Below are 13,229 nucleotides of genomic sequence, written 5' to 3' on the forward strand. Positions count from 1 at the left end.
GAAAGGAGGAAAAGCCCTGAAGTTACTCCCTTCTGGAACAATATGCACACAAATCTCCCAAAACCTTCTGAGTCACAACTACCAAGGTTAATAACCTAGCATTGACCAAATGGCTTCTGGGCTTCACAAAATCCTACAGAGCCTTGCAGGAATCACTGGAGTTGCTTTAGGCTTCTTTCGTCTTTTTGGAAGCAAAGAAAAGTAAACAGACAGGATGCAAAACTGATCTCTTTCAAGTGCAAAGTTTTTAATCCAGGCCTTCCTACATGGGACCACTGAAGATGACTACTAACTCCTGCAAGAGTATTTCTGTTTAAATTTCTCAATGCACAGAAATCTTGTGGATCTGCCTCTTCCCCTTGCAATGAATCTACTATAATCAAAAGAAATGCTTCACCTGCACTCAGCCAGATTTGATTCTGAGAACAGAGCAGCAGCATCACACTGATGATGTTTGTAACTGATTCACTCTGGGTTTAGAGTATGCCTTTTCCTAAAAGGTTGAGGAATAATCTGATACACGTGGCCCTGAGACCAGTATGTTCCCAACTAAGATAATGTAAGAAGAAAGACACCATTGATCTCTTGATAGAAATGTTACTTCTCTCTCAAAAGTATATATATTAAAAAAAAGATAAGAAATATATAGTTACAAATTTCCACAATGCAAGAAAAAGACACATGATATTCAATTACTAATTAAAATTTCTGTGTAAAAAAATATTGAGTACACCTGTGTGCCTGGGGCAATGATTTTTTTTTTTTAATCAAATGTGATGTCATACTCTGCAAAGCACATAAGAATGACAAACAAGATTGAGATTCATAGCTTCCACGGAGGGAGAAAAAGAAACAACAAAACACACATAGACACATGGAAAGCAACTATGAAAGCTAAACATTCACCAAATAAAGGAAGGAATCTTAATGGTAAGATTTATGTTAGTCCACTCTGCTTAGAATGGGTAACTGGATTGAAAACGAAATTTATGATGCATAGGTCATTTTCCACATCTATGGACCTTTAATTCAATTTTCAATCATATTTGTGGCAGTCAAAAAGTACTTTCCCTCTTTATTACAGCCTTTTAGCAGCTGCCTGTCTCTCCCTTGTATTGCCTTACGCATTATTTTAAAAGTTTGCCCCCACCACTACGCCTGCCACAATACAGAAAAAAAGGGATCACTTCTACCTGCTACAATACATAACAGATGGGCAACACTTCTAACTGGAATTAATTTATTGATGCTGTGCAACACATGGTGCCAGAAGCAGCTGCAATGACAAAAGCAAGGGTCCACTTCCAGAAGGCACAATGGCCAATCTAGAAGCCCCAGTCTGCCTGCAGCACCCACTACTCCTACAATTTATCTTCTGCTGCCTCTGGAAGCTGATTTAATTCTCCAACTTGGCAGAAAACTAACCCAGCAACAGCAAAACCCAAGTACCACACACAGATACTACATACTTTTTTTTTTTTTCCTATTAGCTTACCATGTTAAACTAACTCTGACAACTTAGTCTGTCAAGTGGGTAAAAACCACAGACAGCAAGCATGGGAAGGGGAAGGGGAAGCAAGTCCTTCCTCCCAAGCAGCCATTCAGTGCAGGATGGCTTGTCAGCCCAAGCTGTACATCAGCAGATTAGCCTGAACTGAAAATGGGAATGGACAGTGGGGCAGGGGCATCGGGTTTGCTCCCGAGACCTGAATCCACTTAACCTCAGTCTCCTGAATTTTACACTACTGTCTTCCAGCTCCCACAGCTCTCAGGTTTATTAACCTCTACTCCTAAGCTACCCTATACACCCTCTTATCACATAACATCTGAAGGACGGAGCCTGTCATCTTTAACATCCCTTAGTGTCCCCATCTATGTTTCTTTGTATTCTTTCATTTAATAGAAACAGTTGAAACATTATCACATAGTGCTACTCATCTTCAAAGTTTAGTAGCATGATTTTATTACATCAGTATACATCAGAAACAAGGTAAACTTTATTTGAAAAGGGAAGATAAAAGGAGAAAGGGTTCTTTCAGTTCAGCTTTGCCCTGCAGGAGGGTGGGGAGTAGTAGGTTGTCTTGGTATAGACTCCCTCTATTTAAACAAAATTTAGAAATAAGCACACCAATCACCCAGGGATATGCCTTCACAGAAGAAGCTACGATCCCAGAAAGAGTATCTTACCTAGGAATGACAGCTACATAATAGAATCTCTCAAATAACTTACACATGAGACAATGCTGGAAAAACCACACTACTTTGTTCACTGCTGTAAAGTTTCACCTTAATGCCTTACAACTGTGTACTCCATAAAAAATGAGTGAGTAGATACAAATATATTGCTCTCAGGAGACCATAACCAACACACATATTTTCCAGCTTTCATGAATTTTAGTTAGAAAGCATTCACTTAACACAACAGCAAACATTTTTCAATTCCATAGCTGAACGTTTAATCCCACAACACAGTTTTTTAACTCTTTCCAAAAACCAAAACAAAGCATCCAGGTCATAAAAGCTGACATACCTTTCGATTAACTAATGATTTAATTCAACTATAAATTTGTTTCGAAAGACTACTGTTGTGATAGAACAAATTTCTTTTTCAGGCTTGCACAGATAACATGCTTATTCTAAGTCTTTCAAATAACAGATTGTCCAATGCAGCAAAAACAATCTAAGCAAAACCCATCATCAATAATCATGGAGGGATTCCCATAACCAAAACCCTTACTATTTGTATCCTGTTTATTCACCTTTAAAAACAGAGGTGGAAATACCAAGCTATTAAATAACAAAAAGGACAGGTAAACTGCTACACCCATTTTTCCTCCCCCCCCCCCCCTTAAAAGTGACTGGATTTAGATCTGTCAGTAAAGCAGAACTGTTGTAAACGTAAAGCCTTGATTTTAGTTCCGACTGATCCAATAAACCTTGCTCAAAAGAAGTCCAGAGTTTTTAATTTTCAATTCTGAACACAATCAACGCCCATGATGATCTTTTTGATAAAGAAATTATTAATGAATCTTTGGACCTACAGACATGCTCAAGCCCAACACAAGTCTTGGGGTCTCTTCTTCATGATATCCAGAATCTCTTCTCAAGAAAAAGAGGGTGGAACAATGAGTAAGCAACTTCTGCATTGGTGTACTGACCATATTACTTCCCAAAACAGAAGGAATGATGGTTAGAGACTAGAGACTGGGAGAAAACATCTCTCAAAGATGATAACAGTACAACTGCCCCAGCTTCACCTGCCACAGCTCATATTTCAGTTTGAACCCAGAGGGTGCTCATGATCATCACCCCCCTTTGGTTCAGAGTGGCCAAGCCTTGGAAGTGCACTCCAGGAGTGTTCCAGGAGCATTCCAGTGCTGATTTGTGTTTGGGGCACAGCATCAGGTTAGAGCTAGTCCACAGTAAATGCAGAGACACATGGATACCTAAATTCTCACCACAAACTATTTTGCGTTAACAGATTGCTTCCTCTTGTCCCACAGTTCCAGCTAAAGCAGACACAGTGCTAAAATATAGCATCACAGACCTAGTGCACCTTATATATTACCTCTTTTAAAGTACTCAGCCCTTCAGCTGCAAGATCCTGCAGTACACCATTCAAAAAAAGGCTTATCTATATGCCACCAGTAGCTGACCCCACACTAAACCCCCAAACTTTAATAATGGATCTTTCCTCACTTCTCAGCAGAGAAAGGCCTCAAGCCTTGCAGAACATATAAATGCTGAACTTAAAAATTGTATGTATAAAATATTTGGTCCCAGAGGACCCCTAATTAGTTCACTAGAACTTCTGAACACGGAGGAAATCACTTATTTCCAAACTGAAATACGGCTACCACAGGGATTTCTCTGTCTCACACACACACACACGCTGTTGAGCATAAAAGGGAGAAAAAGCAAAAACCTCCTTCTGTGCACGGCATTATACAGAGTTTGCTAAATTACAGTGGTGTGTATTTTTTACTATGAGAACCAAAATTTCTAGGAATCCTTATTTTCTCAGACTCAACTGGAGTTTGCCATAAGTATTTCCCCAGCTTGGAATTGCAGTCCCACTGAAGTCCACAGCCAAACTCTTATCAGCTGCACAGCATGTGGATTTTGCCTCTTACCCCAAATCACATCAGTAATTGTTTACTGTTTTACACTGAGGTAAACAGTATTTTAAATGTGCTTTATAACTCTGCCTCATACAATGCACGGATGTAAACTCTTTAAATTCAATTTTAAAGTTTAATGCAAAATTCAACTTTTAGGTTCACAGTTAGGAACCTAAAAAGGATGGCCTGATTTTTTAGATCATTTGAGCATAGTCCTGGTTGTTACTGCCCTATAATTTTGGCCTATATTTGGAAGACGTAGGCAAAAAGGCATCAGTTCAGACACTGGTTTGAATAAAGAGCGGCCTGAGCCTCAGGATATGCTAATTCCTGTAAGGTTTTTATCAGTTTGGATAAAGACCTCGTTGCCCCCTGCAGCCCAGCCAGCCTTGCCAGACCACCCATGTAGCCACAGACCTCTCTCACCTCCAAGATCCCATCCTCCACCACCATCCCAGCACATGCCATTCATCAGACGCTGAGCGGCAGGACCATGTCATGTAACACATTAAGCCTGACTGATTTACTTCAGGGTCAGGAGAAGGACCCACCTGCCAGATCCTGCAAGCTCTTTAAAGTGGGATCTCCATGTGGGAGACAGAAGGATGCTTCCTAGGCAGCAACAGGTCTGTGTAAAACAGCTTGTGAAATGCTGGACAGGGAAGGCGGGAAGAAAGCAACAGAGTGGTAACTACTTTTGGTAAACATAAAATAAATACAAAGTCTGTCAGCATCTTTCTCAGGTTTCAGGGTGATTTTTTTCTCCAAGGGGAAAAAATAAAATAAGAGCTGCTCCTAATGCTGCTGGCTTTAGGGTACAAAACTCTTCAACAGCCTCAAGGAAATTGTAGACACCACTGCCCAGTCATGCCCACTTGGGAGTACAGGGGCTGCAGTGGAAAATGGCAAATGCTGCTTCAGTTTGCTGTGTTTTTCAACACAGTTGTAAGAAATAAGAATATCTAGTTGTCATGAAATACAAGGTTTGTTACAAAGTCTTCATTTTAAAATATTTGCCTTTACTAACTCGAAACAAAGACTGTTTCTATATTTACATACTGAAATGTGCTCATCTATTCTGTACCTTAGGAACCTCACATTTCAAAGCTTAGCTTATGCTCCTGTTCGCACACAGTTCTCAGACGACTACAAGCCAGTAGCAATGTTTCATACACAGGCCTGCAACAGATTACAGAAGTTATAGTTAAAAACAGAAAACATTTCATCTTTCCTGTTTGCAGAAACCTTATGAAAGTTTCCAGTTAAATACAGGGCCTATGCTGTTAAGGAATGCAAACTGCTTTTATCACAATAAGGTGTTTATTTCAGATTTTAAATCCAAAAGTGTCACTAGTTTTTACATTCCACAATACCTAAAAACATTGCTAGAGATCTCCAATACTAGTTTTCAAGTGAATATATTATATTTATTCCATAATCAGTCATTTCAAAGCAAGACAAGAATATGATGGACTACGTCAGATTTTACCCTTTGGAAGTAATGGAGTGTGGACAATCTCACTTAATTACTTTCCAAATAATTAATTTAGGGAAATCATGTTAACATATCATTATCCCCACCACATCTTCTTAAAAAAACCTCAGGGAGCTACGTCCACATTTTAATTACGTAATGGCCGAACATTTTAAATTGTGTTTCATGGAAGAAGAGAATCATCCACAGCTCCTTCTGCACTCCCTCGAAGCTTTCATAATTCCTTATGGTTGCCCAATTAGTGTCATTTGCAAACAGCAAGCACCCAACAAAAATGTAGTCATTATACTGTTTCATGCAACCTTCCTACTTATTCTCTCACACCATCCTTAAAATTTTAGTGATCAAAAGACAGGTTCCTCATTACAGCTTCGCAAAATTTCTCTTGACAAAGGAACTGCAGCATCAAGCTTAAAATCTTCATCTTAAATTTCCAAGGAAAGGAGAAACAGAAGGGAAGTCAGGATAAAACCTATTAAAATGTATGTCACCGACCAGTGTACTCCCTCACTGTCTCCTCACGTATTCACTTTTTAATAATGTAGTTTTAATATAATTTTAATCCTTATTTGAATTGTTTGCACATGGTTTAAGCTTCAATAAAAGAATTTGAGTTTTGCTATTCTTAATTAGAACTTAAAACACATATTTTATCAGCTCTGTAAAGTCCTATTAAATTTTTAAAAAACTCCTTGAAGATCAGATAAAGCATGTTTTTCTGCTGAGAGCCCAATGCTTTAATTTGCAATTCTCTATGTTGTTTTATTCATGATAAAATACTTGATACTTGTAGTTTCTCTCCATACTGCTACCACTGACACATATTCTCTACTGAGGTTTGACTATCACTGAAAGATTCTCTCATGACTAGTCTACATTTTCATTTGTTTTTAGAAGTTTAGTTAGAAAAAGAAAAAAAAGGAAAAAATTAAATTCCAGTAACTATAATTAATGCCATTCATTCAACTAAAACAAGTGTTAATAATTCATGATTTGGAAATATATAGCTAATTAAAGGGCACCAAATCCAGTTTACTTATATAGTGTCTTACTAGTAATAATAGTTTGAGCTTTAATAACCTAACAATATACATTGTGCAAGTGTCCATTACAGCAAGTTATTTTTAATTCATAGCATACTTATTTATTCTGCATTCAATTACTGCATATACAGAAAAAAAAAAAGTGTTTCTGTATGCCACCCCTCCCTTTACTCCAGGATAGAAGGAAAAACATTCTAGAATCAGCTTCTAGTCCATACAGCTCCAAAAATGCATAAAACTGACACTTCATGTAGAGTCCAATTCAGCATTACATTTATGAGTTCAACTGTAAGAGCCAAAACAAATCTGACTGAAACATAAATTAAGAAAATGCTGTCCAAGCAATGCTGGATAATAAAATCTTCCACTGTCCTACAAAACTGACAGAAGTTTGAAGTAGGGTATCACCTCCACTCCTGAATTCAAAACATGCTGCTGTTCTGGAGAGAATAGGTCTAGAAATGAAACGTGAGAAAGCCTGGTTTGTCTGTCTGACTGTGTTGTTACAGACTTCTGAGAAAAACAACATGAGTAATGCTATTAACATTTTTGCAACATCTTTTTGAACATGCTTGCAACACCTTTTCATACACACAGTTCATGAATCTGCCCAATGAGAAACAAATTAAATCCAATTTCGCTTTGCATTATTTCTAGGAAGTGACCACAGTAAAATAAACTACAGTCTCTTCCAGCCCTTGACAGATTTGAACTAGTGACCTGAAAGCTACAGGCTCAACTTACTACTGTTCCTTCCCTAACCCATTCTATACTGTGGGATTTTGGTCCAGCTGTAGGAAGAGGGTAAGTGGCTGCATTTCAGAAGGCGAGGGAGAGGAAGCGTGAGAGTTAAGCAGGAAAGAAGAGACAAGTGCCAGAATAACAGTGTCCATACAGATTTCCTGTTTGTGGCGCTCACTTCCTCACCGACAGGGCATCGCTCCACTTGTAGACACAGGAGTTGGAGAGAAGAGGTACATATGTTGGATTTATTTTTGGGAATGGTGGATAAGGACAGAAGCAGATGATTCAAACTTGAAATAAACTGACAAAAACTGAGTCACACAGTTTTCTTGACTTAAAAGGAAGAGGGACTGACAGTTATCAAAACTACTACCTGTCAAAATTCCTAATAATATGATTAAGTAATTTTGGCAGGAGGAAGCAAAGGAACATTACTTTTCAAGAGTTTTTTTTAAATAAATGTTAATATAATTTGTATAATTTTAAAATTCTCTAAAACTCTAATTTTTTCTATTAATAATTACACCTTGGGTAATCTGTTAAACAGAACTGTAGTTAATATTATGGAATCCCTTGCCAAATAAATCAATTTCATTAAGAAATAATTTGTTTCACGCTTTTTTTTACCGCTCTACCCAGACACTCTAAACTTCAAGTTTCTGTCAAACAAGGCATCTGTGGTTGCAGAAATGGCTATTTGACAGCTATGATTTTCCCACTGGCCATATGAATGATATCAAAAATATGCTGCAAGTTCCAAATGAATCACAGATAAATTCTCACTTCCATCTCTAAGTCTACAGAGGCCTTTTGCAGGAATCCCAGATCTTACCCTTTACATTTCACATACCTAATAATCCCGCCCACAGCAATTGCTGTGGTGAAGGCTGGGCAGATAGAGAATAGCTGGGGAATTGTGGTCAGAGGACCCATGAACCTCTGCCCACACCCCACCAGCCTTCCCAGCCTGTCTATAATCACTAGTGATCACTTCTGCGGCTCAGTAAATCAGCCGGAGGCGAGATGAGCACTGTCTATAATCCCAGTATGTGTCTTGTTGAGTTTCATGTCCAGCATGGTTCTCTCCATTAGTTTTTGATGCTAAAAACTGAACCCCATCTCGCCTTATCACCTATACCTTCAGTTTAAATAACACATGACTAATACCCTGACTAATTGCAGATAAACATAATGGCTTTTTACCTAAAAGTTACTTCAATTACAGGCACAGTTAATATTATCTAAGCTTTACTTTTCAACACGCAAAATAAATCCACAGTGTACTTCATTACCAAGAAAGTGAGATGTAAGTTGAGAACTGTCCTTGGGCATTAAGAGGAGTTATTTTAGTGTCTTTCTTCAAAACAAACAAACAAACAGAACAGGCACAGACACTAGCAAAACATTTTGTGCACCTGAAGACCATCCCCTGAAAACAAGGAGAAAGATATCAAACAAATCAATAAACATAGTAAACTCCTCCAAAGTAGGTATGCACTTTCCACTGAGTTTACAGCTAAGGAAACTAAGGCATCAAGAATGAAATAACTTGCCTAAAATCACATAGGAAGTTTGTATTTCTTGCTTTGATGTTACCTCAGACTGACACTTGCGTTCATTAACACAATGTTTCTCGAGTACCAACCTTACCTTTACTGCTCTGTAAAAGAGTTTGAAGAAACTAGGTGTCTTTGAACTAGCTGTGCTAAATATCTGCCCTAGATTTTAGACATGCAGCTCAAAACTAACATTTTTTCCTCACCTCCTTCCTTCTCCATTTACTGTATTTTTTACGCATCACAAGCCGTAGAAATTCACCACTAAACAAATCATGCACTAAACTAGATCTACATTTGAGTGAAGACCCAAATTCTTCTCCTGAACCCAGGGCCCCTTCTATAAAAAAAAGGGAGTCTTGGGGCAAGTTTGCTCTCACATTACTTCTTTCCTCCCTGACCAGGTCCTCCACCAGCCAATATCCTCTTCCCTCATTCCCATCACAACCTCCTGCCCACCACTGCTCCCTTCTTCCCCTTCCCCTCTCTGGCTCCCACTCACTCCAAACAAGGAGAATGGATTGAGAAGTGGGAGAAGCTGCAGCCATCCTTGGCCCAGGCTAGACCTCAGCTGCCACCCTACAAGTGATCTGCAGTTATTTTTACAGGATCATAGCCTTTGTATCCTGATCTTTTGAAACAATATGTACAGGCAGTATCTTTATCATTTCTTCTGTCTAAGAGCATCAGAAAATTCCATCATGCCTTGTAAAGCTAAAAATAAGCCTGTTCAGAACAGACGACCTTACAGCGTACAACAATGATCACTTTGAGTGCTTACCAGCCATTTCTGTACTTCATTTTACCATATGCTAAAATCATATTGTCTTTCATATCTCTACCACCTGCTTCATTGGGTTCTTCTTTATGCCTGCCCCACTCCCAACTTCACGTCATCTTTCATACTACCCATTATACTTGCAAGAGCTCTTTCCACTTCCCTGTAAAGCAATTTTCCTTAACTCTTTTCAACCTCAAAACTGGCATCCTCTATCTGTATTTTCTTCCTCATGGGTTATGTGTGAAATACCTGATCAAGGCTGTACTCAAAGGCCTGATTATCTTTAATTCCTCCTTTCATTTAATATAATCTCACTGAAGGTTAACTCATAAAAAGAAAGGCTTCTGAATTCAACCACTTTCTTTCATAAACACAGAATAATACAAGTTTACAGCAGCCCTTGTAGTTAGCAACCCCTATCTACAATGAGATGAGAGCCAAGCAAGTAATTTAATCAGAAACACATTCCAGAATATAATACTTCAGGATTAACTAAGATTTTAAAACCTATGTACAGCATAAATATATATGGCTTATTTCCAGAAAGTATAATAGGTGCTCAGATTTACTAAATCAACACGAGGCACAGTGCTCAGGAATAAGCTACTCTGCTTTTCCAAACTATTTCGAAAGTACTGCTACTCCTGCTCTCACACACATGCTACTATCAGGATCACTAATCCTGATAGTCAAAGCAAAGCCCAGGGATTTTTGGTAGGATGACAGCTTGCTTATAAATGGCTTAGAGTATAAACTTTGAAACACATTGCTGTGTGTTTTCTTTTTAAAAATACGTACAATGAAATATTTATTAAGTTTAAGCAAAACAGGCATCTGCTATTAGCATACAACCCCCGTGCACAGTCATAGTTTTCTCTCCTGAAGAGCTCTGAAAATACGGCATCACTGCACAATGCACAGCCCACACACACAACTCATGACGCCCTGAAAAACTGCTCCCACAATCTCAAGGTCCACAGCTATTAGAGTTTTCTGCAAACCTGTCCCTTTCTTGCACCACACCACAAGGAAAATCATGTAAAATTTATTATCTTCATATCTTGTGAGAGAAGAGGCAGCTATGTCTGATGCAGTTGCTGTCATGAAGCAATTTAATATGAACCTGACTCCAGCTGTTCAGATAGCAGTAGAAAGCCAGACCACTACTAAAATGTGGAGGAATAAGAGATCCGCAAATCAGTTTTCAATGAAATATGAGACTACGAAGGCTTGCAATTTTGCTGCTAGAAAGCAGTAACTCAAATCAAAACAAAGTATTTTGAGATTACAGTTTACCATGAAGAACTCTGTTACATTTAGGATACCTGATTTATTTCTCCCCAAGTAACAGTAAACACTATCTAGTTGAATAATTCCAAATACTATGCAGGCCAATCTCCAATGCCTCCTGTGAGGATACTTACAGCTCCTCATCTCCTCCTTGCTTTTTTACATCCCGTCACTGCAGCCCGGCAGCTCCCCTGTCACGCTGCCACCCAGGTGACGCCAGTCACCCAGTAACCCCTACCTCAAAAAAATAGCAGAAGGAAAAACCAGCAACTGCAGGCCAACTCTCATAACTCCGCACAGGCATCTCACACCTCACAAGGGGCCGGGGGGGCTCTGCGAGCGGGGGTGGGCAGGGGGCTGAAGGACACCTGCCCTCGCCGCGGCGTCCCACTGCGCCCCTCGGGGTCACGGAGAGTTCCGTCCTACTCTTGTATGTATTTATATACACGTCCTATACATGTGTGTGTATGTGTATATATATACGTGTGTATGTGTGTATATACATATACGTGTGTCTATGTGTATGCTGGCAGCGGAGATGCAGCGCTGGGTGACCGCTTGGGCTACCAGACCTGTCTCTGAGGCAGATGCACACACACACACACACATCCATAGCATAACACATACGCACACAAATCTCTGCATATACCCGCGAAGGAGGTGCAGAAGTTCCCCGCAGGGGCGCCCCGAGGGCTGGCAGGTTTCCCGCCGTATAATGGGGGAGGCTGAGGGGGATGAAGTTTCCTCCCTCCTCCTCCTCTGCCCGAGTTACGCCGCGGAGCCGGGCGGCCCTGGGCAGTGCAGACGCCACCAGCAGCCCCGGCCAGGCCCGCTCCCGGCGCTGCCTTCCCGGCGCCGGCCTCCGCCTCCGCCCCGCCGGGACCCCGCCGCTCGCCGGGGGCGGCCCCCGCCCTTACCGTTGCAGAACTGGAGCAGCGAGGAGGTGTCGTAGAGGCTGCTGTAGCTGGAGAAGCCGTCCTCCATCCTGCCGCTGCGCTCCCGGCGTCCCCTCGGCTGTCCCGGCGGCCGCCCGCTGCCTGCTCGCCCACACGCTGCGGAGCGGAGGCGGCTGGGGCCGCGGCGGCCTCGCTGCCTGCCTCACTCAGTTGCCATGGCAACCCATTCACTCCGCCGCGGCTGGGGCGGCGGCCGCTCCGCTCCGCTCCGCCGCCGAGGCGCGGGGGGAGACCCGTGGGGCGGGCCGGGGCGGGGCCGCTCCGTCACGGCGGGGCGGTGGGAGGCGGGGGGGACCCCGGGGCGCGGGGAGCGAGCGAGGCGACGCGGCTTTCGGCCGGCGCGGCCGTCTCTGCAGAGCGGCCCCGCCGAGCCCGGCCCGCCGTCGAGCGGGGCGAGCGGCGAGCACCGTGCTCTGCCCCCGCGGGACACGGCGGCACCGGGTGTCCCGATCGGGGCGGCGTGGAGCCGAGACACCGCCCGGCCCTGCGACGGGAGGTGCTCGCCTGTGGCCCCGGGCTTAACCCCAACTACGGTGACGGGCGTAGGTGCGGGCCGGAGCGGCTCTGGATGCAGGGCAGGAGTTGGGCGGTGGGAGCTGTGCCGCCGGTCAGCAGCGCACGGCACGGCACGGCACGGCACGGCACTGCATCCCTCCCTGCCGCAGCAGCGCTCGGCTCCTCTCGCTTCTCCCGCTGAAGCAACAGCCTGCCTGTAATTGCGCCTTATGCCCTCCGCCGATTTCAGTGGCGATTCTGCTGGCTACAGGATGGAGCTGTCAAGATAACATTGTAATTGATGCTCTCTTAAAAAAAATGAACTGTGCATACTGTAATTCGTTATGCCATTTTGTACAGTCTTAACTGTTTAGTTTGAAAAATGATACACTTTTCCAACACAGGATACTAAAATAGGTTTAACTGTTTTAAATATATTTATCTAGGTATGTTCATAATGTCCATTCATGGTGCCACGAGGGCAGTGATACAAAACTAGTGGTTAGTAATATTAGAAAATAATTTGATGGGTTTGGGGCTTCAATTTCTGTCCTAAGGGATGTTGAAGTGTCCAGTGATTGAAAGGCATTTTTATTTAAAGCTCCTCGAGGGACATGAGAAAAATAGCGCATTGCATATCTATAGCACCTTTCACCTTGAAAAACGCCAAAGTATTAACACATCATGTGTTCAGGCCTCAGTTGTTTCAAGAGCTTTTTGCAGGGCAGTTCCATCATGTGGATCCATT

General features: G+C 42.0%; 1 protein-coding gene across 8 annotated transcripts in view; it reads right to left on the reverse strand.

The window, feature by feature from the left end:
• EML1 (EMAP like 1) overlaps positions 1 to 12,147 on the reverse strand; it is an 81,294-nt gene extending 69,147 nt beyond the window's left edge. For 3 of the 8 annotated variants that reach the window (XM_027897506.1, XM_027897497.1, XM_027897496.1), the window contains exon 1: positions 11,948 to 12,145. In XM_027897506.1, the coding sequence (XP_027753307.1) occupies positions 11,948 to 12,014 (67 nt within the window). In that variant the 5' untranslated portion in view covers positions 12,015 to 12,145. Of the gene's footprint in view, positions 1 to 11,947 lie in introns of all 8 variants that reach the window. The other 5 variants (XM_027897502.1, XM_027897501.1, XM_027897495.1 and 2 more) reach the window with 4 other exon arrangements.
• Between the last annotated feature and the right edge of the window lie 1,082 nt (positions 12,148 to 13,229).

The sequence above is a fragment of the Empidonax traillii genome, unplaced genomic scaffold (assembly GCF_003031625.1).
Source record: "Empidonax traillii isolate 1590-97213 ecotype Southwest subspecies unplaced genomic scaffold, ASM303162v1 scaffold544:size423439, whole genome shotgun sequence".
Classification (NCBI taxonomy): Eukaryota; Metazoa; Chordata; class Aves; order Passeriformes; family Tyrannidae; genus Empidonax; species Empidonax traillii.